At 38.5% G+C, this 23715-nt stretch overlaps 1 protein-coding gene across 1 annotated transcript in view; it reads left to right on the top strand.

Annotated features, from left to right (window-relative positions):
• The first annotated feature begins 8893 nt into the window (after positions 1-8893).
• TNNI3K (TNNI3 interacting kinase) overlaps positions 8894-23715 on the top strand; it is a 91530-nt gene continuing 76708 nt past the window's right edge. The window contains exons 1-5 of the mRNA XM_049808191.1: positions 8894-8933; positions 9571-9679; positions 15426-15511; positions 17067-17164; positions 18820-18930. Coding sequence (XP_049664148.1) covers positions 8894-8933; positions 9571-9679; positions 15426-15511; positions 17067-17164; positions 18820-18930 — 444 coding nt within the window. The remainder of the gene's footprint in view (positions 8934-9570; positions 9680-15425; positions 15512-17066; positions 17165-18819; positions 18931-23715) is intronic.

The following is a 23715-nucleotide window of genomic DNA, read 5'->3' as shown; positions in this document are numbered from 1 at the left end:
TTACCCAAGCTGGTTTAACCTTCACCATGTTTCTTCTTCACTGATAAAGAAACCTTTGAAGAGATGTAGTATTTTTCCTGAGGATCTTTTCTGAGCAAGAAGAAATACAAAGGAGCTAGACGTGGAGGCTGGGAATTGCTGAGGTTGACTTCAAAGGAAGAAGGAGAATTTCTGAGCAAATAGAGGTTTTAAAAGTCATTATAGAATACTAGTTTAACAATGGAAACAGCAGCAGATTTGAGAACGCTGAGGTCCAAGACAAATGCATAAAGTCACAAAGTAAAAATAGCATAGAACGTGGAGCATGAAATTGTGGTTTGTGCATCATCCTATTTGCATAATCTATTCATCTATTGTTAGAGTATACAAAATGTTTTGGGAGAAACAAATGTTCGACATAGACTTTGCATCTTCAATTGGGAGACCAAACTTTGTTCTGAAAAGACTTCTTGATGATTGCTTTATTGCTAGACAAGCTTTCTGGCTGTTTAGTAACAGTAAAATGAAGTTGCATTCATTTAACATGATTATTCACTTCAACTGTTACAATTGCATTTATTCTAAATTCCCTAAGTACCATGTATTGATTTCATTACTGAAAGCAATCTGGATATAACTAGAAAATGGATTTGCTTCTGTCACATAAGTAATGGGAAAAAACAAAGAGGAAAAGCATACTGACTAAACAGCTTTTGGAAAGTGTTGGGGTAGACTTGATCAAGCAGCAGCTGCTATCCAAGCAACACTGCTTCCAAGAAAAAAAAAAAAAAAAGAACAGGAGTGGAATCCTGCTTGTAGTCTTAGACTACCGTGCCCAGCACCTGGGTCAGCAGGCTGCCTCGGGCTCTGTCAGTCCACCAAGTGCACGAGGAGAGGTAAGAGGTACTTGTTAGAGTATTTCTCTCTCAGTTTTCCTTTCCTAGTGTGCTGCTCTCCTGCCTGTCCAGCCCTGGACTGCTCAGAGGTGCTGACACAGATGCAACTGGGATGGGTAAGAAGTAGCTACTCGCACCCCTGCAGAAAGTATTATCCTCTGGGATGTGCTGTCCATTACTGTCATTCCTTAACCTTGCCTCTGCGTCAGAATCATCCAAGTTACTATGAAGCAGTAAGTGTTACACAAAAATTCTGTCATTCTGACATACTGTGTTGGTGAGTGACTCTGTCGGTTTGACAGGGTGGTAATCTCCACTGTTAATCCCTTAACCTCAACAGCCTGCAGGTCTGACTGTAAACCTGGGCTCACACTCTTGCGGTAAGTGTTGTGAGCCTCGTGGGTGCTCATTAGGGTCCTGCCACTTGCAAACAGTAAAGGCTCATAAAAAAAACAGATTACACAATTTACAGATAACCGCTGGAAAGCTCAGTTGTGTCTTTCTCACCGAGGGCAATAACACTTTTGCTCTGCTTAGTCCTGCTGTCAAGGACCTAAATGAGGAAAACTTCTGTAAAGATTTGCTGAAAGTATTCTTTGGCCACAGCCCCAGGGAGTGTGGCTGTACTATAGGCAGTGCACAGAAGAGCTAGGTGTTGGCACACCTCAAAACATGAAATTTTTTCATTATCTTCTCTTCTATTATGCAGTTTGTAGAGCGCAGCCCCATGAAGCTATTGCTTAAACAAATGGTGTTTAAACACACCGAATGTGCTGACGCTCCTTCATTTCTAGCCCTTAAAATATGTGACCAAGTTGAAAAGCTTTGTGGCTAAACACTTCAGTGAGGAGCTAGAAATATTTTCTTAACCTTTGACTGAAGGCCTAAGGTACCTTTTTCGGCAAACCTGTGAAGCATGTATGTCCAGTCTCATTTAACAGTTCTTAGCAGCATGTCAATGAATTGCCCTGTTAGGAAATAAAAAATTTAGATCTCGAGGCAAAGAACTTAATTAAAAAAAAAAAAAAATCTGTTGTAATGGAATAAGCCTAGATTTGATTTACTAGCTAAGACACATTAGACTGCTTTAAGTCTTTATGCCACACCATGTATTCCTTTTACAGTAAATATTATTGTCTCAGATTTTCAAAAGCAGATTTTGGTCAATATTAGCCATAGGTAATGTCAGCAGGCTTAATGAATTTATTCCACAGGTATTGAAATACCTGGATTTGTACTACTTTTTTCATTTTTAAACCAATTTTAAAATTTCATGAAAAACATTAAAAATTATATCTTATTTAATGCAGAGCTCTATTTTCCCATATGTTTTTCTATTATACAGGGTTATGTGTGCCTGTTCACACACACATTCTGTAAATTCATTCTTGGACTCCACACTTAGGAATAAACACAATTTTATATATAAGCTTCCACTAACTTCCTTTGAGCTACAGAAAGCACATGTTTTCCCTTTGAATTTCTGATGCATCCATAATCCTTTGTGGTCTTTTTTACTGATAGTAAGATTATCATTGTGAAGTATGAGATTAGAAAGTTTATTGAAATATTCAGAGAAAATGGACTGTGCCATAGAGAATGTTAGTGCATGAAGATTGATAATGGTATTGGCAATCCAGACATCCATCTGTCAAGGGCTGCTGGAATTTAAAAATTAAAATACACATCCATTGCACTTTAATGAATTTTGTTGAAAGGATTTGGTAGATATGAGGCATATTTTTCTGCAGGCTTTTTTGTGAGTCTTAAATGCTGAAACGCAGCTTTACCCTGTCAAGCTACAGAAAGTATCTATTTTGTTGATTTTCCTGTACCAGCTTCAGAATAAAATCTGAAAACCTGGAATGAATACCCTATTTGATTGAAGTCACTAGGAGTTCTGCTTTTGATTTAAGCAGGGGCCAGGATTTTGCCCCTGGCAAGCATGTTGATGGAGCAAAGGTTTCCAGAGTCCATCAAGGATAGGAATCTCTGAAGAAGAACAAGAACCGCAGAGCTCTCATTGAGTATCCTGACAGCAAGTGTTACAACCCTGCATATGCCTGACAAGCCTTCACTAATCTGCTGCATCTTGCTGTGCAGCTTGTTGAGTTGTGTTGGGCACTGTGTGAGCAAGAGATCAGTAGGCAAAGAAAGCACTGGAGCTGCAGAGCACAGAAGTAGTTGCAAAGAGAAGTCAGTCTGTAGTGGATGTAACGTTCCTGAGTTAACGGTATTTCTGTTGAAGGAGAGAGAGGAGATGACAGATAAGCAAGTATTTGTATGTATCCTTGACATATCTGAAAAGTAATGTCTTTATTTAGGCATGCAATAACTCTTCGCTGTATGTATTGCAGCTATTTATGAAGTATGCATAATTTTTAGCTCTAACAAATTCTAGTCCTTAGAAGAGCTGTGTTATAGTGTGATCAAATCTTATTAAAATCAAAAAGTCTTCAGACTGGACACTTCCTGACTATAATAATCTAAGTTTGGTGTACACAATATGTATAAGTATTTTATTCATATTGCATCTTACAAGCTTTAGCTAATCTTTCATAGCTTGCTGTTAAGGTAGATGACAACAATTTTCTGTTGCAAGCAGCTGGGATAAACTTGTCCCAAGGAAACTGAGACTTGTGCAAGGCCACACAGTAGAACTTAACAGCAAGATAATAGCGATATGGGTTTGCTGGTTTCTAATATCAGATTTTGAAAACAAGACCATCAGGGCATCCTGGCTCGTGATTGTCCTCCAGTCTGAGTAATAAAGGATGCAATGCTGAAAATACCAGTCAGGTAGGACCTTCTAAGAACAGGAGGCATCTATTGAAATTTGGAGTTTGATTTTGATTAAAGCTTACTGAGTTTCCTAGATGGATGCAGTTTTTGTCTGGGTGTCTAGATCATTGCCTGGCTCCATCTATCCTGAAATGCAACTCAGGCTGGTACAGTCTCAAATAAAGCCAAGATGAGTGTTTAATGATTTTATTCATGTCAGCTTTCTTTATTTAATTAGTTTTGCTGTGTAGTGCAATAATAGGGCTCATAATGAACATCATCTTAATGATTTCCCTGAATGCTTTGAGACCATGCTATAATGAACGGAGATTTAGCCATATTATATATATTACAGTATGAAATTTGAGAGAGGAGGATTATTTCAGTAACCTTTTAGGCAGGAAATTGAAATCTGAGAAATTGGGCACTTAAAAAAGAACACAAGGGAAGGCAGCTGAAATAAAAATGAGCAGCTGAAAGGTATCTGTGCCAGAAGGATTTGGGGAACCGATGAAAGAACGTAAGCTCCAACATTTGGATCTGCATAGAAATGTTCTCGACTTGGACAGGGAGTTTGCCTGTATTGGAGCTCAGCGGTTCCAGCTTCTTCTCATTCGTAAATCTCTGATGCAACAGCTTCATTTTCTGCTCTCTGCACATGTGGAAAATTAATCCCTGTGCAAATGCCAGTGTAGTAATGTGAGAACAAAAATAGCAGTACTATTCTTCTGTACACTTCTTTTAATCCACTGCCACAGAGAAGCCATTGTAAACACCCGTTTCCTTATATGGACTACAGAATTCCTTGTACTTTATTTTCATAAAAATGCATTGTCCTGCATCGCCTGTTTCTTTTTCTGTGACAAAACAGAATGTCACCAAAATAACATTGAAATGTATAGGAGCAATTTACAGCCTCTCAAAGTAAATTATAGATATGGATATGTTCTAATTAATTTGACATAAAGATCATTTCAAAAGACTTAATCATGTAAATCCTCCCTGTGAAGGACATTTAAAACCAGAAATGGGAGAAGAATTTTTCACATTTCTCTTGTAAGATTGGACATGACAGCTGCACATTCCAAACATAAAACTGCAATAAAACTTCTGAAAACTTAAAGAACTTCGTACAGCTCAGTATTCTGTAAACATTACATCTGAAGACTTTACTCTCCGAAAAACATTGCTCTTGACATTTTAGTGCTACTTGTATAGGTGTTAATTAGAACTGGCCTAACATAGTAGTCAGTGCAGTTATTCCTTTCTTCTCTGTTTGCAAACGCTCTGCAAACAGGCTCTGCAGTTATTAATTTTTGTCTTCCCCGTATTCACCTCCCCCCCCCCCCCCCCAGTTTCAATTATTCTACAACTGCTTCACATAGCCTATGATGTGAATGCTTCAAGAATTCACCTGAAAGTTGCTTTCATGGTGAAAAATGCTGTTGGGTTGACTTTGGTGGCTGACCAGATTATCCTCCTGTGCTGTAGTTTCCAGTGGTCTTCCCTGAGTGTCCATATGAATGAATCCTTACCCACACAAATGTCTGCAAAGAGTGAATAAAAAATATGGTATAGAAACTGGTGGCTTCTTTTTGATAAATTTTCATGAAGTAGATGGTACTAGGAGTGTGCAAGGTCTTCACTTCTTTTAAAGCAAATAATTTTATCTCATCATGGAAATTTAACACTCTTACTTCACAAAGCTGTTGTATTAAAATGCATATTCTGTGCAGAAGTGAACAGAACATTTCTTGGGCTTTAGAGTCTGTCCTGTTTCTGTCATAGTTCGCTTGGTCTGGATGGAAGAAAAGTCTTGGTCTTCAGGCCACGAGGTGTGCTAAAACCTATTTTGCCAATTCCGAATTTTTTTTTGCTAGCATTTCACTCCCCGCTGTGAGTCATCACCCCTCCCCTCACCTCTGCTGGAGTGTCCCGCTTCTTCAGGTGATTTTCCACTAAGCTTGTAACTGCCCTTAGAGCTGCTGCATCCCACCTCCAGTTTCAGTCACGGTACGGGAGCCTCGCCTCTCCTCCTGTCAGCGTGCCCCACCTCACCGCTCAGCACCTCTCCTCCTGTCACCGTGCCTCATCGCACTGTGCCTTGCCTCATGCCATCTCAGCACACCTCTCGCCTCTCCATGTCTCTCCGGGCCTCTCCTCACCTCACCTTGTCTCACCACGCCTCACCTCACCTCACCGCTCCGTGCCTCGCCTCGCCTCGCCGCTGCTCGCAGCGCCTCTCCTCAGCTTACAGCACCTCGCCGCCACGCTCTCGTGCCTTGCCTCAGCGCGCCCCACCTTGCCACTCTCCACCTCACCTTTATGCTCCTTGCTTCCCCTCGCCTCGCTTCTCCTGTAGCCGCTGTTGAAAGCCATTTCCCTCCTTTCCTCCCTGCCAGCAGGGCCACCACAGCTGAGGGAGCGGGGCAGAGGCACTGCCCGTGGCAAGCGGGCCCGGCACAGCCCCTCGCTGGGCGCTAGTGACAGCCCCAGGATTTCCCCCTGAGGCAGCCGGAGCTGCAGCACCAAAGCCAGACAGAAAAGGGGAGCTCCCTGGGCCGATGCGCTATGACAGGCCTGTTTCAGGCTATCCCCTGATTTTCACCTAAATCGAGAAAATTCCAGTTTGGATTGTGCGGTGCACCCAAGCCCCTAAGCGACAGCAGGATGAAGCCAAGGCCTTCTGAAGCCCTAACGTGCATGGAGCAGATAAGCCGCTGCCATGGAGAGTCCCCCACCCCTGTTGGGGTGCTGCCGGCTCCCCGCGGTACCCCAGCTCTTCCTCCAGCCAGGCCAGGCTGAGCAGGCAGCGTTGCAGAGCCGTTCCAGGTGCTGGGCACCCGTGCAGCTTCCTCGCCGGTCCGACGGCATGCACGCGTGCAGCAGAGCAAGGCAGTGCTGCGTGCATGCGCGTGGTGGAAAGGAGGAGAAGGCCAAGTCTCAGGTGCCTGATAGAACTGAGCTAGCAACACCTGCAGCAGAGGCTGTGTAAGTGCTGCGGGAGTGCAAATACTTGCACAAGCGCTGTGCTGCCATGGCAGCCGTGACAGCCGCTGAGACACCCTGTGTCAGAGCTGGGAATCCCGGCTGGTCCAGCTGCAGGCCCTTCCTTCAGAGCAGCTCCTAAAAGCACGGGTGATGAAGAGAAAGGCTGACTGATCTTATTTGACAATCAAGGTAAAATTCCCAATGTGATTAACACTCTCCTGCATGAAGGGATTAGAAAACGTTCAGGAAGCTCCACTGCTATAAAAAGAAAAAATGCGTCTGTTGCTGCATTCCTGATGTAGTCCAGGCTGCCGAGGGAGGTGTGTGCTGAAGCGAACGTGTCCTGGCAGGCCTTTTGACCCCAGTACTCTCTAGCAGGTGGAAGAGATGGCCAAAACACTTGTCTTTGGCTGCATTTTAGACATTTGAAGAAAAACAAAGAGCGTTCAGCTAATAAAAGCAGTGGGAGAGGAGATGCCTCTCTTGGTGCTGCATTTCCAGCTCTTCCAGTTGCCTGGCAACTAGATGTGGAGGATCAGTTACCAGGCTGGTGCCTTTTTGCAAATATTTGGTTGAATATCACAGGGCATATTGTCAAAGCAGTTCAAAGTCTTCTGAAATACATCCTTGGTTTTATGTGTAAATCAGTGCAAATAAATGGATGAGCTCGTGCTGTGTCAGGAACTATCACAGGAGTGCAAGTTTGTTTACAATGGGATGCAGCATGTTGAAGATTTTATATATGTGTATTATATTTACATATCTTCTTGCCTGAAATCCTTAACTGAGAAAACTAAGAACTTATACACAGAACAGCTGCCGAGGTCAATCAAACACTTTATATATAAAAAAAATATATATAAATATCTATGTGTATATATTTTTACACATATAAGTAAGTATATGTATACCAAATAAATAAACAATAAAAGGAGGAAAAGAGACACATACAGAAATGAGCATGAATCCCATAACTAGCTGGGACAATGTGTAAAGTAGTTCCATTTGCTAGAAAACACAGGGAAATGGATATGAAAAGGGTGGACAATAGATGAGCAGATCTGTGCTAACCAGGTTACTGAGGAGGTTCAGTTTATGCGAGTGAAAAGCAGTGTTATTTCTTTCACAGTTCTTAAGCACAGATTCTTGCAGGAATGCATCTGTACACAGAGTCTAGATTAATTTTGTTATGGCTTGTTTGCGGGTATGTGCACACACACACAGAGCCCTGTTTGCTCAGTTCATCCTTCCAGCTAGCCAGATCGTGGGGGTTTTACTACATTACTGTGACACTGGGTCCAAGATAAAATACTAACAAACAGGAAAAATTAGGTTGAGCACAGGATTTAGTTACGGACCTATGTCGATCCTGGTCCTCAGCTGCCTTGTACGTGGTCTGCTTGGAATATGGACAAAGCAGCTTGATTGTGTCCTTGTCCACTTCTGGAGAAATTCTATCTAGAGCAGGAGCAGCAGCGAAACGGCCTCAAGAGCCTCCTCCCTTCTTTGTGAGTCTGTAAGCGGTGACCAGCCCAGCTTCCCCCAGGTCACATCCTTCATTAGCAGTCTGATGGCTGGTTTCTCCGGATGGAATGCTGCTGCCTGTTGGTGCGAGGAGGGCGAACCGCTGTGGTGGTTCTGTATGTGCCCACAGAAGAATACAGAGTAAACATGCTGAACTCCTGACAGCCAGTAACAACATGTACGAATACTACCAAACCGCAAAAAGTTGGTACTCTCTGATACAACACTATTTGCACTTTGTAACTAAAATACCCGGATGCTCCAAAGCCATCCCCCTGTGTTAGGATACATTTTAATGTTATGAGTTGACCTCATCTCTGGCCTCTCCAGGCTGGGGACTCCCAGCACTCCTTGGGGATCCTCAAAGTATGCTTGGGTTTCAGCTTCTTAAATTCCTTTTTCTCCACAAAATTGGTAGCAGGCTGCCAAATTACCCACTTCCCACCCGTTTTAGGTATTCAACAGATGAAAGCAAATGTTTCTGTTGAAACAGACAGTAGATTTTTAAGCAAACTGATTAGGTACCTTTATTATTTTTTTTACAGTTGACAGCGCAGGCTGTTTTGCTCCATGTCATTGTTGCATGACATTCCATTTGGCACAGGGTTTATTTTTAGCCAGAGACTATCAAAAGTATTTTTCAGTAGGACTGTCACTGCTCTTGAACAAGGAATCATATTACTGCAAGAACTTTGCTGAAACAAAGAAGATATATTGGACAAATGGGAAATTATAAATCTAGACCAACCCAAACTTGCACTGGTAATTAATGTTGCTTTTCTAAATGCAATATATCATACATCCATCTACAAGAAGCAAATGATATTTCAGGAAATAACTCATTGCTAATTTACTCTTGAGTTCAAGAATAAGGTATTGTATTGTTCTTGGTTTACAAGAAGAATGGCTTAACACAAATCACGTATATAGTCTGTAAAAGAAGACAAAAAGCTAGTAAACTAAATTTCTTTGTGCAATTGTATAAGATCATATTAACTTAGATTATTATGTTGATTTAACTCACACTTCATTAGAAAAACCTTTAAACTTTCAACCTTTTTATGCTGTCTGTCTATGCTAAGATTTAGGAAATAAGAGCTAACAAATGAACCTAAGGTTTAAGTTTTCTCTTGTTCAAGTTAAAAATATTTCTGATAAGGGTTCATATGTATTAGTTGTCTGTGAAATCATTATATGTATGTCTATACTGGTTGCAGCAAGAACAGTTTAATAGCTGTAATATTTTAAACTTTCATACTTTAATAGAAAAATATATGAAACAGGGTACAATTGGATATTTAAAAATCAAGTGCTTTGGTTACTGGGACATGATGATTTGAGTTCCTGTCTTTTATATGTTTTGAAGTGTTTTATGAATCAGGGTTTTTTTTGTTGTTAGATGAATGGAAGAAGAAAGTTAGTGAATCATATGCTATAATCATAGAACGATTGGAAGATGACCTGCAAATCAAAGAAAAGGAGCTGGCGGAACTGAAGCATGTTTTTAGGTAAAATGTTCTGGAAACCTGTTTATGAATTTCTTTCAAATGAGTGCTCTTAAACAGTATTTTCAGTTTCAGGTGTGTTCTTATGGAAGGAGTTTCTCACATATGGAATGCATGTTCTTTAATGTCTATTTTTGGGAATATGTCATTACAGTTCTGGGCCAGAGTCCCACAGCATAGTACCAAAATTGGTGGCTGTTAATTACTAATGCCAATATTTTACAACAAACACCTATATACTTTTGTATATTAATTAGCTTTAACGGGATGTCTAATTTTGTTGTGTACTTTTCAGTTTTGCTAATGTGTTTCTTCAGACAGGAACGTTGCTGAAGTAACAAATTTTAAACAAACATCAAAGCAGATTGTCTTCTGAAAGTGGATTTCAAATTCGTGATTGTAATAATTTTCTCAGGACACCACATGCTAACAACCAAGTTCACCCAACCAAGTAGCATACTTACATGTTCATTATCTGAAAAGCTCGAATACAGAAAATACCCAGCTCATTGACTGTGAATAACTTCTGAAAATGATCAGGTAAATAATTTCAGACATCAAAACCACTTGAAAAAAAGAGGGGATTCTAATCAGAAATAAATCACAAGTTCAAAAAAAGCCAAACTGGTCATATAAATTATTCATCATGCTCACTTCCAGCCAGCGTAATTATCACTGTTTGAGCCTGTTAATTGAAAGACGACATTGGGCTTTCACTGCAATATGCTGACCACTTTGGCCGTGATCCAGTAAAGTACTGTGGTATTTGCCTCATTTTAAGCCTGTTTAGAAGTAAAACTGGTATCTTAACAAAATTGAGCCACAGTACTCTCTATTTTAGATAAGCAAGACAAGTGAGTATATGGTAAAAGTGCTTAATTCCTGCATTAGGCGTAAGAATGAAGAAACAATTAACTTCAAGGTAAGCAGACCTTTGGCAGTTCAGCTTATCAGTCTATCTTAATGCCCCGTGTCAGTCTTGTTAAGATGTCAGCCAACCCCTTCTTAGATAAAGAGCACTGCTCTTTTCCACGGAAGGAGTGGGAATTAATGATACTGGGTACATTGCTTTGGAAAGGCTTTTTTTTTTTCAGTCAGGCTTGAGGAATCAGCCAGTGATTTCAGTTCCAAAAGCTGCATTCACCCATGAGTAAGGAAATCAGTCTGATTTTGTAAGTATCTAAAATCCAAATCTGGCCTGTATAAAAAATCAGTCTCAACTGTATGAAAAACTTTTTTTCAGTAGCAGTGGCTATTTTCAGAAGACTTCTCATCTCTAAAGTAGTAGAGGAATTAATAGGGGTTTTTTCCCATTATTAAACCAAAACCATTTATTAAAAAATGTTAGGACTGAGAAACTGGATAGTTGTTGGAAGCTAAGGCAAAGAAGGTAATTTGCCTGGTGGAAATGAAATAAGTAGCTGTTAAAGTGCCTGCTCTGAAAGATTTGGAACATAAATAGGGCAAAAGTGACAAAGCCTAGCAGAGGAAAGAACTGTCAGCACCCCCATTTTACACTTAGGGAACCCATGCACAGGTCAAGGCATAAATTGTCCAGTGCCATAGCAAAAAAACCCCAGCCAACAGTTGCAACAGTGAAAAGTAAATTTCTAAGTAAATTTATAAGCACCTGTCACTTCTTGGATAAAAGTTGTCCCTATTCTATTCCTATATCCTAGAGCTATTAGTGCAATGGTTTCCTAAAAAGACCACCCTAAAAATAAAAAATCAGAATTTCATTTCCCTAAAACATGCAATTATGTCTTCAGAAAGGAATTAGGAGGACACCTAGATAAAACTGGGCCCTCAGTGTTGTTGTTTGAGCTACTTTTCATTTTCAATATGGACCTTTTGATCGTAGGTTTTAAGATATAAAACTTTCCTTGCAATATTTTCCCATAAAACATTAAAATTTTGCCAGTTTATAAGAATTCAAATCATACTAAAATTGAATATCATTACAAAAAGAATCAGAAAGTTTTTATTATTATTTTTCAAACTGGGAGATGAGGAAAATTTAAGTATATAGCTAAAATGGTAAAACCTGGATTCTTAACCACACGTTAAGTGCTAGGAAATATGAATTTTTAATGTCGTTCTAAAGACACAAGAATTAAAGCAGGAGACATGACTTTACAGCACAAGAATATTCTGTGATTTTGAGACTTGCAAAATTCATCCTTTAAACAAAGCAATCCAACTCCCCCATGCAGTCACCGCAGTGCATCGATATGTACGGTGTGTACATCCACGCATACCCAACATGTTACAGCAAAGACAAGTTAACTGAAAGGACTTGTTTCCCAGAACCTGGAATTTATTTTTCCCTCAATTGCCCCTAAAGAAAAACCTGAAGAACAGATGAGCCTTATATCACTACCATTAATCACAGTATGTCAGAGAAGAATTGCAAGAAGATAAAACATATTTGAAGAATGAGATTTTATTTTTACTGAGCAAAACATTTTCCACATTAGTAAAGTGGAAGTGGTAGATGAAGGGTTGTCACCAAAGGTAAATGTGACTATAATGTGTGAAAAAATGCTCCATACAAAAGCGGTTTACATTTAGGACATAAAAAAATGAGATTCCTCAACACGTGATACCCTTCTGAAGAATACATATGAAAATCTAGACTGATGTAAGAATTAATCTCACTGAGGCACACAGTTTTGGCAAAATAACTCCAATTTTTGCACTTACAAATAAAAGCTATTCTCTATTTTTATCAGACCCGTATCATTTTCAAATCATGCACTGTTCCTGAACATTACAAAACAGTCAGTATTGACAATAGGCAGTCAGGAGTTTCCATCAGAAGGGTCTTTCTGATAGGAGAAGTATTTTCCAAAAAGCTAGTTTTCATGAGAAAAAAAAAAGTAAATTCTCACAAGGAAAATATTTAAATTTTACATATTTAATATGTAATTACAATTTCATTTAATTTTAGTTTGAATCACTAAATTATTTCCTTACCAGCACAGTACTTGGTACATCTATAATTCATACCACCATTTTCTTTTGTGGGCGGACATTCCTGGAGGCGCAGTACTGCCATGCAGGTGCTCCTCATTCCGCCCCGTCCCGAAATGACTGTGGGTATCATGGCACTGGCTGCCTCAGCACGGAGGGGATCCCGTCCTGCTGAGGAACACACTCAGAGCCCAGACTACAGCTTCTGTGGGTTATAATGTGTCACTTTGCAATGTAATAGCTCTCAAACCACTCCGCTAAACTGGAAAAGTAACTTTCAAATTCTGGAAGTTAAAATGGTTTCTTTCAAAAAAAAAGCCAGAAAAATGCGGTGGTTTAATATTTCCAAATTAATTTTGTCCACACTTCATGAAAAACAGTATGAAAATACGGGTTTTATTCCTGCTTGAGAATGATAACACACATTGAACAAGTAGAATTTAGTTTAGGATAGACTTAACAGAAGCAAAGGCAAGTCTCTGGCATGAATTTTATTCTTGTCTCTGGCATAGAATTTTAAATTCTATTTAAAGAATAAATTATTGAAACATTTATTGAAAGAAAAGGCCTAAGTGCCACCTTGCTTAACAGGGGTCATCTTGCTAAGGGGAACTTTGCATTGGTTTATATTTTAAAAAGAGAGAAGTATTAAAACCTTATCTTAAATTGTAACTGTGTTAAATATGTTTAACAGTGCTACTCACTCAGGACAGATTTATAGATACACAAATCTAAGTGTTCTGCTAGACCGTGATCATTGTTATACTGATACTGAATGGTAAAAATCCCGAACTTCTATTGACAGACCGAAATTGGCATTCACCACAAAAAAACATTAATTGCTATGTGTATTTAATTGTCAACAAATTTCATTACTTAGAATGTTTGACGGAGCAGTAACAAGTCAATCTGTGCTAAAGGAAAACCATAAGACTTGAGGACAAAAGCTAAAATGTTCAAGTATGGTAATCATTTAACAACCTGTAAGTAGAAATAGAGTGATCTTTTCCCTTCACACTTTTCAGAGGCTCTCTTCACTGTTTAAAAAATAAATGTGACACTTCAGGCATTCAGGAGTTTTTCAAGTAAAGCTATAATGCATATTTAGATAGGACTCATAACCAGAGGTGGGTATAGTTTAGCTATGGAGAGGTTACTGCTCTCTCATAATATAATGGGCATTAACTATGTGAAATAAAGATGTCCAGCTGCATTGTCCACAATCTTATACAAGCATACTGTTCATGTTTCTTTGTAAAACTAGAAGCATCTTTAGGTTAGTACCCGTTCCCTTTACTGCCAGCTTTTCTAGCTTTATTTTATGAAGTACTTGCTTTTTGAGCTTTGACAGGTGTTGTATGACAAGAAAAGGTGAATGGAAATTAATTAATTGTAAAATTGCATAGGTTGTAACATTTTTATGTATGGGGGGCTTTTTTGCTAAAAAAAAGCAGAGCATCAAATACAAATGCTGAATGTCTTTTTTACTGAGTCAGACTTGGTATGGATACTATTTAAGAGTTATTATATTAGAAATGTTTTAATAATAATTACATAATTTTAATTATTCATTTCATCCTTGTGTGGCCTAGAAAGCATAATGAAATCATTAAGCTATATAAAAATGTAACACCGTACCAAAAAGGTGGAAGAAAATTAAACATTAAATTGAGCTTCTTTTTGTCAGTGTCACAATACGTAAGTGACTTTTAGTTGTCTGAGAATTTTAAGTGCAAACATGCCTTTCCTTAGTAGGATGTAAGTACAAACTGTATATTTTGATTGTTTATATCAAAACCAGAAATACCTGACTACAAGTCAATGAGAAGTGAAAATGAGGATCTATAAATTATTTTAAAATTCTATTTTAATATATCACATAGCAGTGCAATAAACCAAAGCAGAAAAACAGCACTATAAAACCACAGCAGTCTGCTGAACGTTACAGGGTCCATGTTCCTTCTGATGCCTTAAAGTAATGGTCAGTAATGGGTGTTCTGAGCAAGGTGAGAGTCCTGTCCTGGCATGGCTTCACCCTGGCTCGCTCCAGCACCTCCTGTCCTGTCCTCTCAGATTTCATTCAACACTCACAAATCTTCTTAGGACTTAGTGTGCCATTAGAACTGCAAATTCTCAGCCAGAAATGTAACGTCTGGGAAGACTACTTAATTCCTCAAAATGCTTTAGAAATGTTTTTCCTTTTATCATTGCCAAATTTTTGTCTGAGCTTTGGTTACCTTCCTTCCATGTCTGTGCTTCTTTAGTGTTTTCATATAAAAGTTTCCACGTATTGATGGTATGGTGTTTCTGCGATCTTATTTGGGGAACATAAACTTGTGTTCTGAAAGTTATTCTGGTTATTCTTTTCACTTAACTTGTTTAACTCTAGTTCTGTGCATGTCCTGCTAATCATTTTAGAACAAATACACAGAGTTTTAAAATACTTCTTAGTTATTATTACATCAATAAAGAAACTAGTTTTGTATGGATTGTTTATATTTCTAAAGAGTACTCCCTCTTTTTATCTCTAATTTAGCTGAATTTCAAATGTATAGACTGAGACCAAATAGCAGGATTTTTCAGAAAGCAATAAATCTGGACTACTCAGTTGATACCAGTGAAGTATTTCTACATTTACAGAGTGTAAACTGGGTATAAATTTAGCCCTGTGTCTCAAAAAAATTACATGGAGATTTCTCTTTTAAATCTTTTCCAAATCAAAGAAACTGTGCTAACGGATGAAAACAGTAATCATCTGTACAATCTCTTTTTTCAGCTCTGATGAAGCCTTCTGCAAAGTCAATTTAAATTACCGTACAGAAAATGGGCTCTCTCTTCTTCATTTATGTTGCATATGTGGGGGTATGTATTTGAAATATGATGTTCTTTAAACATTTTATTTCACTGGCTACTGATTTGTTCTGTCTGATGACCGTCAGGAAGATTATCTTTTCAATGAATTTCTTTCTGTGTTGTCCTTGTTGACAGTTGGATCAGCATCTATAAGCATTACTCTAAACTATTGCCAAGGGGGTTGAATCAAGTTACACAGAACCCCATTATAGCTGACTTCAGTCCAATAAATATTTTGGTTGGCAACGTAGCATGTTTTACTACAGGTGTTCAACTAATTCAAAATTACTTGCTATATGCATTAGTTAATCAATCCATACTCATCATATAGTATTGTTCTACATTTCTGTATTCTATACATGATGTGTACTTCAGGATAGGGACCTACTTTTAGCAATATTTGCCATACATGCAACACCTATTTTTGTAGTACAATGGAAATACCTGTATTTTATTTCAGTGATTAAAAGAAGATTAACTCAAATGCTTTAGTGAAAAATATCAGCTGATAGGATTTTTGCAGGTAGCAAATCAGAGTGCTTAAGAAAAGAATGCAGTATGTCCTCTGGGATGTTCATAAAAACCCACTAATGGTGGAATTTTCCACTCCGATCCACATTGCTGCTCTGTTATCAACATAGTGAGTCATTAGTTCATGCACACACTTTGCACTTGTACAATTTTCAGCAGAAATTGGCTGAGAGGCAAAGAGAATTTTACCCCAAGGTTTCAGCTCTGCAAAGTACTTACAAATAACAGGCATAAACGACTTGCTCAGTCTTAGATGCAATCATGAAGGAGGACCTGATCCTGCACTGCTGAAAAACAACTGGATCTTTACTCTTAATTTCAGAGAGTGCAAGATAATATCCAAAGATGACATCAGTACCTAGTAGTGTTAGAGCAATTGGTGGGATTGCTGAGAGGAACTTTAAGAAAACATACAATGTTAATTAATTAGGTACGGTATGTGAACACTTGAAGGAGGGAGAGAAGCTATTAGATCTGACATTGTCCTTGATTACTGTCATAAGTATTCAGAAGGCAGATACATTTTTGAGATCATCACTGTGCATCAGAAAGGTAGGAGTAAAGCTGCTTGCCCATGCTGACATTCATTAGCATCCCTCAAAACTACTGTCCCTGTAATAATGTTGTGCAGAGGGGGGGTGCAGTGCTTCCATTCTGAAAGGACAAAAGAGTTAAGTGTCTGAGAAATCAGAGATTCTGGAAGCATCTGCTCATTTATGGAGTGCTTTGCAGCATGGTCTGGATGTTAAAAAAGGAGCTTGCTTCTTTAGAAGTTCAACTATTCTTAACAAATCCTTATTAAAGTGTGAACAAACAGTGAGCCAGTACGTGGCCAGATCTGCCGCTGTCCCAGTGGATAAGGATATGGTGCAAATTCCATTTGGAGGTTTCATGAGATACATTTTATGGCTTGCATCAGGTCATCAGATGAGCTACCTATTTCTCTTTGCTTTCAAACTCACACAGAAGTTTCTTACTTCATCTGCACTTTCTTTTCTGTAACTTACTTTGGTTTCCCATTTTCATCCTAAAGGTAACAAATCGCACATTAGAACTCTTATGCTAAAAGGATTACGCCCATCCAGATTAACAAGAAATGGATTTACAGCTCTGCACTTGGCATCTTATAAGGTAAATTCTTTAGAATATAAGTGATGAAAAGAGACCAGAACTGAGCAGTTTATTTGTCTGAACTATCTAGTTGAACTCTCTAGTTGCTACTTCTGGTGAAAATACAAATTTCACATTTATAGTGCATAGGAAAATGACCTATAAAGAGCCCATACACAGGAAATCAGCATGTGCTTTTGCAGTGTCATCCATGAGGATATGATATCGTTTTGGAAATATTGATTAAATCATGCAATGCAACTCAAGATAGAGGAGTGTTCTTTTTTATCATTATAGCTATTAATAGAAACAATCTCAAAGGATTTTGTTTTACAGTTTCTCTCTTTTTTCCTTCTTTTTTGTTGTTCCTCCTCAAGTTCCACATTCAATATTAATTTTCTTCACTATTGTATTTATCTTTTAAGATTCAACAATAACAGTAGCAAGGAATAAAGTGGACAAAGGCAGCATTTTCCCAAAGAATTGTTACGATTCTTATTTTGAGATGGAGCATCTTAGAAACTTAATCCATGTATAGAGTAGCTGCAAAGGCACTTAGCTTTTTAGAGGGCACTCAGATCAAATGTAGGAGTTTATATTCTAGACTGTAATGTTCAACCCTTATATGACCCATAGGTGTACAAGGTCATAACAGCCTCTTTCTTCTGCCAAGCTCTCATGGCAGATACCATTCTGATTTGCTGTATGTTCAAAGCTGATAGAAGGTTATGTAGGTTGGCACCTGTGTGCCATTTTTGATCCATTTGATTCATTCTTGCCCTTCTTTTAGTGTCCACTTCAAAGAGGTAGAGAACAATGAGGAAATTTGGAGCTTTTATCATCTCTTTCGCCCTTGAGTTCTGTGCATTTCTTCTTAGGAAACAATGAAAATGAATCAGAGAAGGCTCACCTCTGGGCTGGGTGATGATGGAAGGCAGATCCCCAAGAAGGGAAAGTTATGATAGCTCTAGTTGGTGCAGTTAGAACAAGCGATGGTGAGAAAGATGGCCTGGGTTCTCCTGTGAGTTCTGTCACTGCCCCCAAACAAATAATTTCACTTCTCTGTGTTTAATTTCACTATTTGTAAAGCAGAATTTATTAAGGTCATATTGCCTGGGCATTATGACACTTAATGTGTTTCTCAAGTTTATTTTTATTACTGTTGTTTGATAGTGCCCATTGCTGTTGTTACACCTGGAAGAAGTCATAGCAAAAATTGTGTGCCTGACAGGACAGAAGTGAAATGATACAAAAAATAAGCTCACAGTTCAGAATTTGGTATCCATGCTGTATATTTACCCTGGGAACTCCTCAGGTGCCCTTCTTCTATGTTAGGTACTGTAATGTTTTGACATGTAAAACAGTTTGTGTGAGCACTTAATAATGTCTTGGAGACTGAGAGATCTTTAAAGACATCATAAAATCAGAATAGAGAACTTTTTGAAAGATACAGGCTTTAGCATAGCGAGAGAGAGACTTCTGGTGCCTGGGTCAAATCTTCCCTCCACTCCTTTCCTTGCACTCTTGTGCTCCTGGGGTCATGGTCAGTCCCTTTACTTGAAATGCAGCAGTGTAACAGCTGGGGAGGCCTAAACATACATAGCTTTCTGGGTCCCTGCCCACAACTGTTAGTGCTGTGTCCCAGAAATAACGTGTTTTAAATGTATGTCTTTTAGGACAATGCAGAACTGTTAACAGCACTGCTGCATGGTGGAGCCGACATTCAGCAAGTCGGGTATGGAGCTCTGACAGCCCTTCACATTGCCACAATCGCCGGTCATCATAAGGTACATTTCTCCTTTTCTGTACAGGAAATTATATAAGTGAGTGCTTATATTAGCAGGTCATTTTATTTTAGATTGATACCATTCAAAACCAAACTCAGAACCGGGTAAGTACAGCTGAATATTACTTAATATTTTGTACATTTTAGGAAAACCACATCTGTGCATATATTTTTACATTGAACAAACAACATAGATCTGTTTGTACATCTCTTACCTTTATATAAATGTCTTTAAATTCTTGGCAATAAATGGCACTGTTTTCTAAATATCAGAAGAGTTAACCAATAGATACATGATGAAACACACCCACTCATACATGTCAGGAACCTGGTTACAGAGTGAGGCTTCCAAATACTGTCTTTATGAGTGTGAAGGAAGCACAGTAAAAGAGTTTTATTCCCTCTTATAGGTGTCACGGGCTTTGTGATTTTCACTTCAGAAAGGGACAGAGTTTTCTCAGTTTAGAGCTATTTTATGCTTCAGATTAGTGCAGAGAGAACTGTTGTCAGGGTAAGTCTAGCGTGAATCTCAAACATCCATATTGATAAGTCTCCTATGGGTTGGAGACTTATCACTATGGGGAGCAGAGGAAGGAAGAGAGCGATGAGATTCCCTAGATGCCTATAATCAGGCCCTTCCCTTTCTAGACATACTGTCAGTCATGAATCTGTTTTCTTATCATTTACCACCTCAGTTCAGTCATTTCACACATCATCTCATTTCTGTCACCCTGGCAACAGCTCACTCAGTGTAATTTATTTATTTTTTTAATCTCTTAAAGTACTGGGTGTGCAAAATTACCTTGGTAATGAAGGGTTTATGACTGTAAACGTACTCATGAATTCAGGTACTTTGCTTTTTATCTCCTTTGGGTCCATTAAGCAAGCAAAGATTTTGTCCTCTGCTTGAGTAAAAGTTTTAACTTATACAGAGTGCTGGACTAATTTATGGAGACAGAAACATCAGAATTCTTTAAAGAGAGAAAATCAGGAAAAAAAAAAGAAAGAAAAAATAACTAAGTTCAAAAAAGGAAGTATAGGTGATATTAATACATTAATACTTGCCTTTATACTGTGAATTTAGTTGTGCATCTTAGACTTACAAATTAGCTTCAAGTATAAGAGTTTGGCTGGATGACTAGAACAAAGTGTGTGTGTAGTTTTCAACAAAAAAGAAGAACCTCTGTATATACATGGCAAGAAAGAATATATGTTTTATGAACTCCCAAGTTACAGCAGTCACTGAGCTTATTGATGAAAGCCATTTCTTCTGCTACATTTTCAGTCACCCAACTTAGACATATACACACACAAATCATTTACTATGCATATAGAAATAGTTGCATGATTATATATTGAAAGAGAGAATAGACACTATTTTTCAAACAGGCAGTTTTTGGGGGGAATTGTTAACTCTTTAGAAATTTTCTGTACTATCTCAAGAAATCTGCTAACATTTAAATACCTGGTCTGAGAAACTGTTAGGCTAGCTACAGAAGTGCAGCTGAGGAAAAGCGATACTTCTTCATTTATGCAGTTTAGATCTTCTTTAACTTATTGTTTCTGTTTAGTCTGAAGAAATTATCAGATCTCTGGGTCAGTAACAATATGCTAGATTTTCTATATTACTTAAGCTTTCAAAGATGCCAATAGATCCTGGATCTATCCAGGTAGATGCTGGAATTTGCGGTCAGGATTTTAATTTCCAATTAAGTTAATTACATATCTGAATTACTTCGAAGATTTTGAAAATTACACCAGGCACTCTTCGCAAATTTTTGCACTTAATACGTTTGAGTATTTCACCGTGTGTGTTAGCTGCATGTATACACAGTTAAAGACAGTACCTAACATCACAGTAGTCATTGCAGGGCTCAAAATTCCGTGGCGTCTATGGACACTGGTGCAAATAATGATACCAACAGTAGTCACTGGGAGAAACAAGCCATACTTTGCAAATACAGCTCTGAATAGGTTGCATACCAGCACTTGTGCAAGTGGAAATAAGAACTGTATAACCTTAGTAGATTTTCTACTATAGCTTGGCTGCAAAAGGTTGCCTAATCGTGAGAGTGAAGGAGGCAGAGATTTACTGGAGCAACAATTTTAGCACTAGTTGGTGTAATGAATACATAGTAAGTCCCATGATGGGGACAAGTTGTGTCAATGAAAAGTTCCCCCGATTTCTAATGGAAATATATGCTGTGCTGTTTCACCCTCTTAAGGGCTATATATGTAGCCTATATGTATATGACTATGTATATGTATATATGTGCATGTGTATGTATAATTTGTCTGCTGGGGACCTTCCCCAGGCTTGTGGGCCACCAGGGGCAACCGAGGATACTGGTGAATTTACCTTTACATGGCAGCCTCCAAAATGGTTCCAAAATGATTTAAATCCAACAGGTATGTTTGCGCTTCTTGTTAAAGTCAGGATGCATAAAGACACAGTTGGTGACAACCTTGCATCGCCTAGAGAGTCTGTGGGTGTGAAGAAGGTTAAGCTGAAAGAAGGTTAAAACAATTTACGGGTGGTCACACCAAGGAACTCAATTAAAAAGCTGTTAACCTTCAATGTTTCAGTCAGCAACTCCAACCAGTGATCAGGGGACAAATCAATCTGTAGCATCTGTTTAAGCTGGTGAGCGAGGAAGCATGCTAGCAGGGCAAGCTAACCGTTTCTGTTCTGAAGGTCAGCTCTCCAGGTGGAAGAACGAGGCTCCTCGGAATGTCCACCCACACCACAAGCAAGGCCAAGAGCGAGCGGGGATGGGGCTGCTTGCATTGTAGCATTGCATCCCTGAGCTCATAGGGCATCGTGTCATTCCCCTCAAGTACACATACAACTCTTTTTATTAGCTTAATGGGCATCCTCCCTTGTGTATCCTATTACTAAAAAACAGATGAGGAACCACCATATCTAATTGTTCTGTGCAAGAATTGTAATGGAGATATTACCCAGAGTCTTCATTCTTTAATGATCTTTTTCACTTTTATGGAGTATGTATTTAATGTTTCCTCTGTGGGAAATACAAAGTATTCTTCGCTGCCTTGGGGTTTCAAGTAATTTTTAAAATGTCTGGGCCTTGTCCTGCAAATGTCAAAGGAAGGCCTGCTATTTGTCTCATGTCTTTAGCTTCTACAGAGGTTATTGAAAAATAAGGGTGCACAGAATCCTACAAGGATAAGACCATTAACTTGATAAGAAATAACTTATCGTGAATGGTTTTGAAAAGCCCCTTATTTCTTCCTTGGGAATGATCAGATCTTTATCAGAAGTGTTCTCCATAAATGGAGCAGGACTCTATATAACTCATTTGGTTCATATGCTGGTCTGGGGACTGCAGATTTATGGTCCAAGTGCAAGCTTTTTCTTTCCTTCTTTATACAGCTTTGAAATTTTCAGTCAGCTTAGAAGCTCCTCTGCTGGATTAAATAGCTTATTTTGCCCACAATGTCATTAATATTCAGGGAAATATTGAATAATTTTTTCACCCCCACTAAAAAATAGAATAAATTTAAGGAAGAGAAAATAGATTTTTGGTCATCTTCCTAATTCCAATAAGACAAATAATTATTTATACCATTAAATAAATAAATGAGGTATACACACCAATCTATGCAACATAGTCTTTTACTACAGAAGAGGACTGACTAAGAGAAAGATAGAACTGGGAAAAAAATTGCTTTGTTCCCCATTTCCCTGAAGAGTCAGTCTATGGCTTTTGCTCCATCACCACACCTGAAACCACTAGAGTGGTCAGTTCTCTAAAATGAGGATACTGAAGGCCATCAGCATCAATGGGATGTTCTAACTCATTTGAGGCAGTGTGGTGTATAAATATTTCATGTGCTCTACAACTTAGTGCTGTATTTTACTTCACCAAAACTATGCTGTTTGCTTATTTTATCTATTAATGGGAATTGCAGTTCTCAATGGGAAGAATGAAAAATTAATGAAAAATTATAAAACAAGTTGATGACTGTATTATAAACATCACCAAATAAGTTTAATAAATCTCTCATTAGGTCTGCTATTTTGAAAACATTAAACGTTTCCAGCCCAGGGAGGTCATTGCTGAATAAATAATGCATGTGCCTCATACACATTTATGTGTTGTCCAGTATTACCACGTTGGAAACCAGTATCATTGCCTATTTCATTTGGTAAATTAAAGTTGTCATTCTGAGATTATGACATATATGGATGTGTGAACTGGACTGAGGGTTGCAGGCAGGATGAACTAGTGCTCCTTAATTTTTGCAATCTGCACATCTGAGAACGTGAAGTGTGAATGTGTTTGCAGTAAGGACCTGTTGGGGAAAAGGGAGTTAGTCCCGTCTTATAGATTTTCTACACTAATAAATCCCTTTTCATTTACAAGTCATATGTTACATCAGCATGTTTGTCACTTCCTGTCTTCAGTGGAATTTTACTAGTAATAGCAGTATGTTCAAATGATTTAAGAAGCCTTGAAAAATTAAATTTATGTGAGCCTATTTAAATGGTTCACAAAGTCCCCGTTTCCTTCTTTCATTCCCTGCATTTTATGCTAGTGCTGCATCTTTTCAGCCCTTTGTTTTATCTGTCACCAAGTTTTCAGACCTTTTCAGAATCATTCTAGTACCGGGAATGCAGAAATGGTATTCACATGGCATCAATATACTTGACTACACAAGTGCCAAGATAATGAGGAATTACAGATCCTCAGCATTTGCCTCTGTCTGAGGATCTGACCAGTGACAAAGAGGACTGGAACTCATGAGTTTTGGATTCAATAGC

Source organism: Accipiter gentilis, chromosome 8 (genome assembly GCF_929443795.1).
Source record: "Accipiter gentilis chromosome 8, bAccGen1.1, whole genome shotgun sequence".
Lineage (NCBI taxonomy): Eukaryota > Metazoa > Chordata > Aves > Accipitriformes > Accipitridae > Astur > Astur gentilis.
Note: the sequence above shows the minus strand (reverse complement) of the source record. Positions and strands in the feature narration are given on the sequence as shown.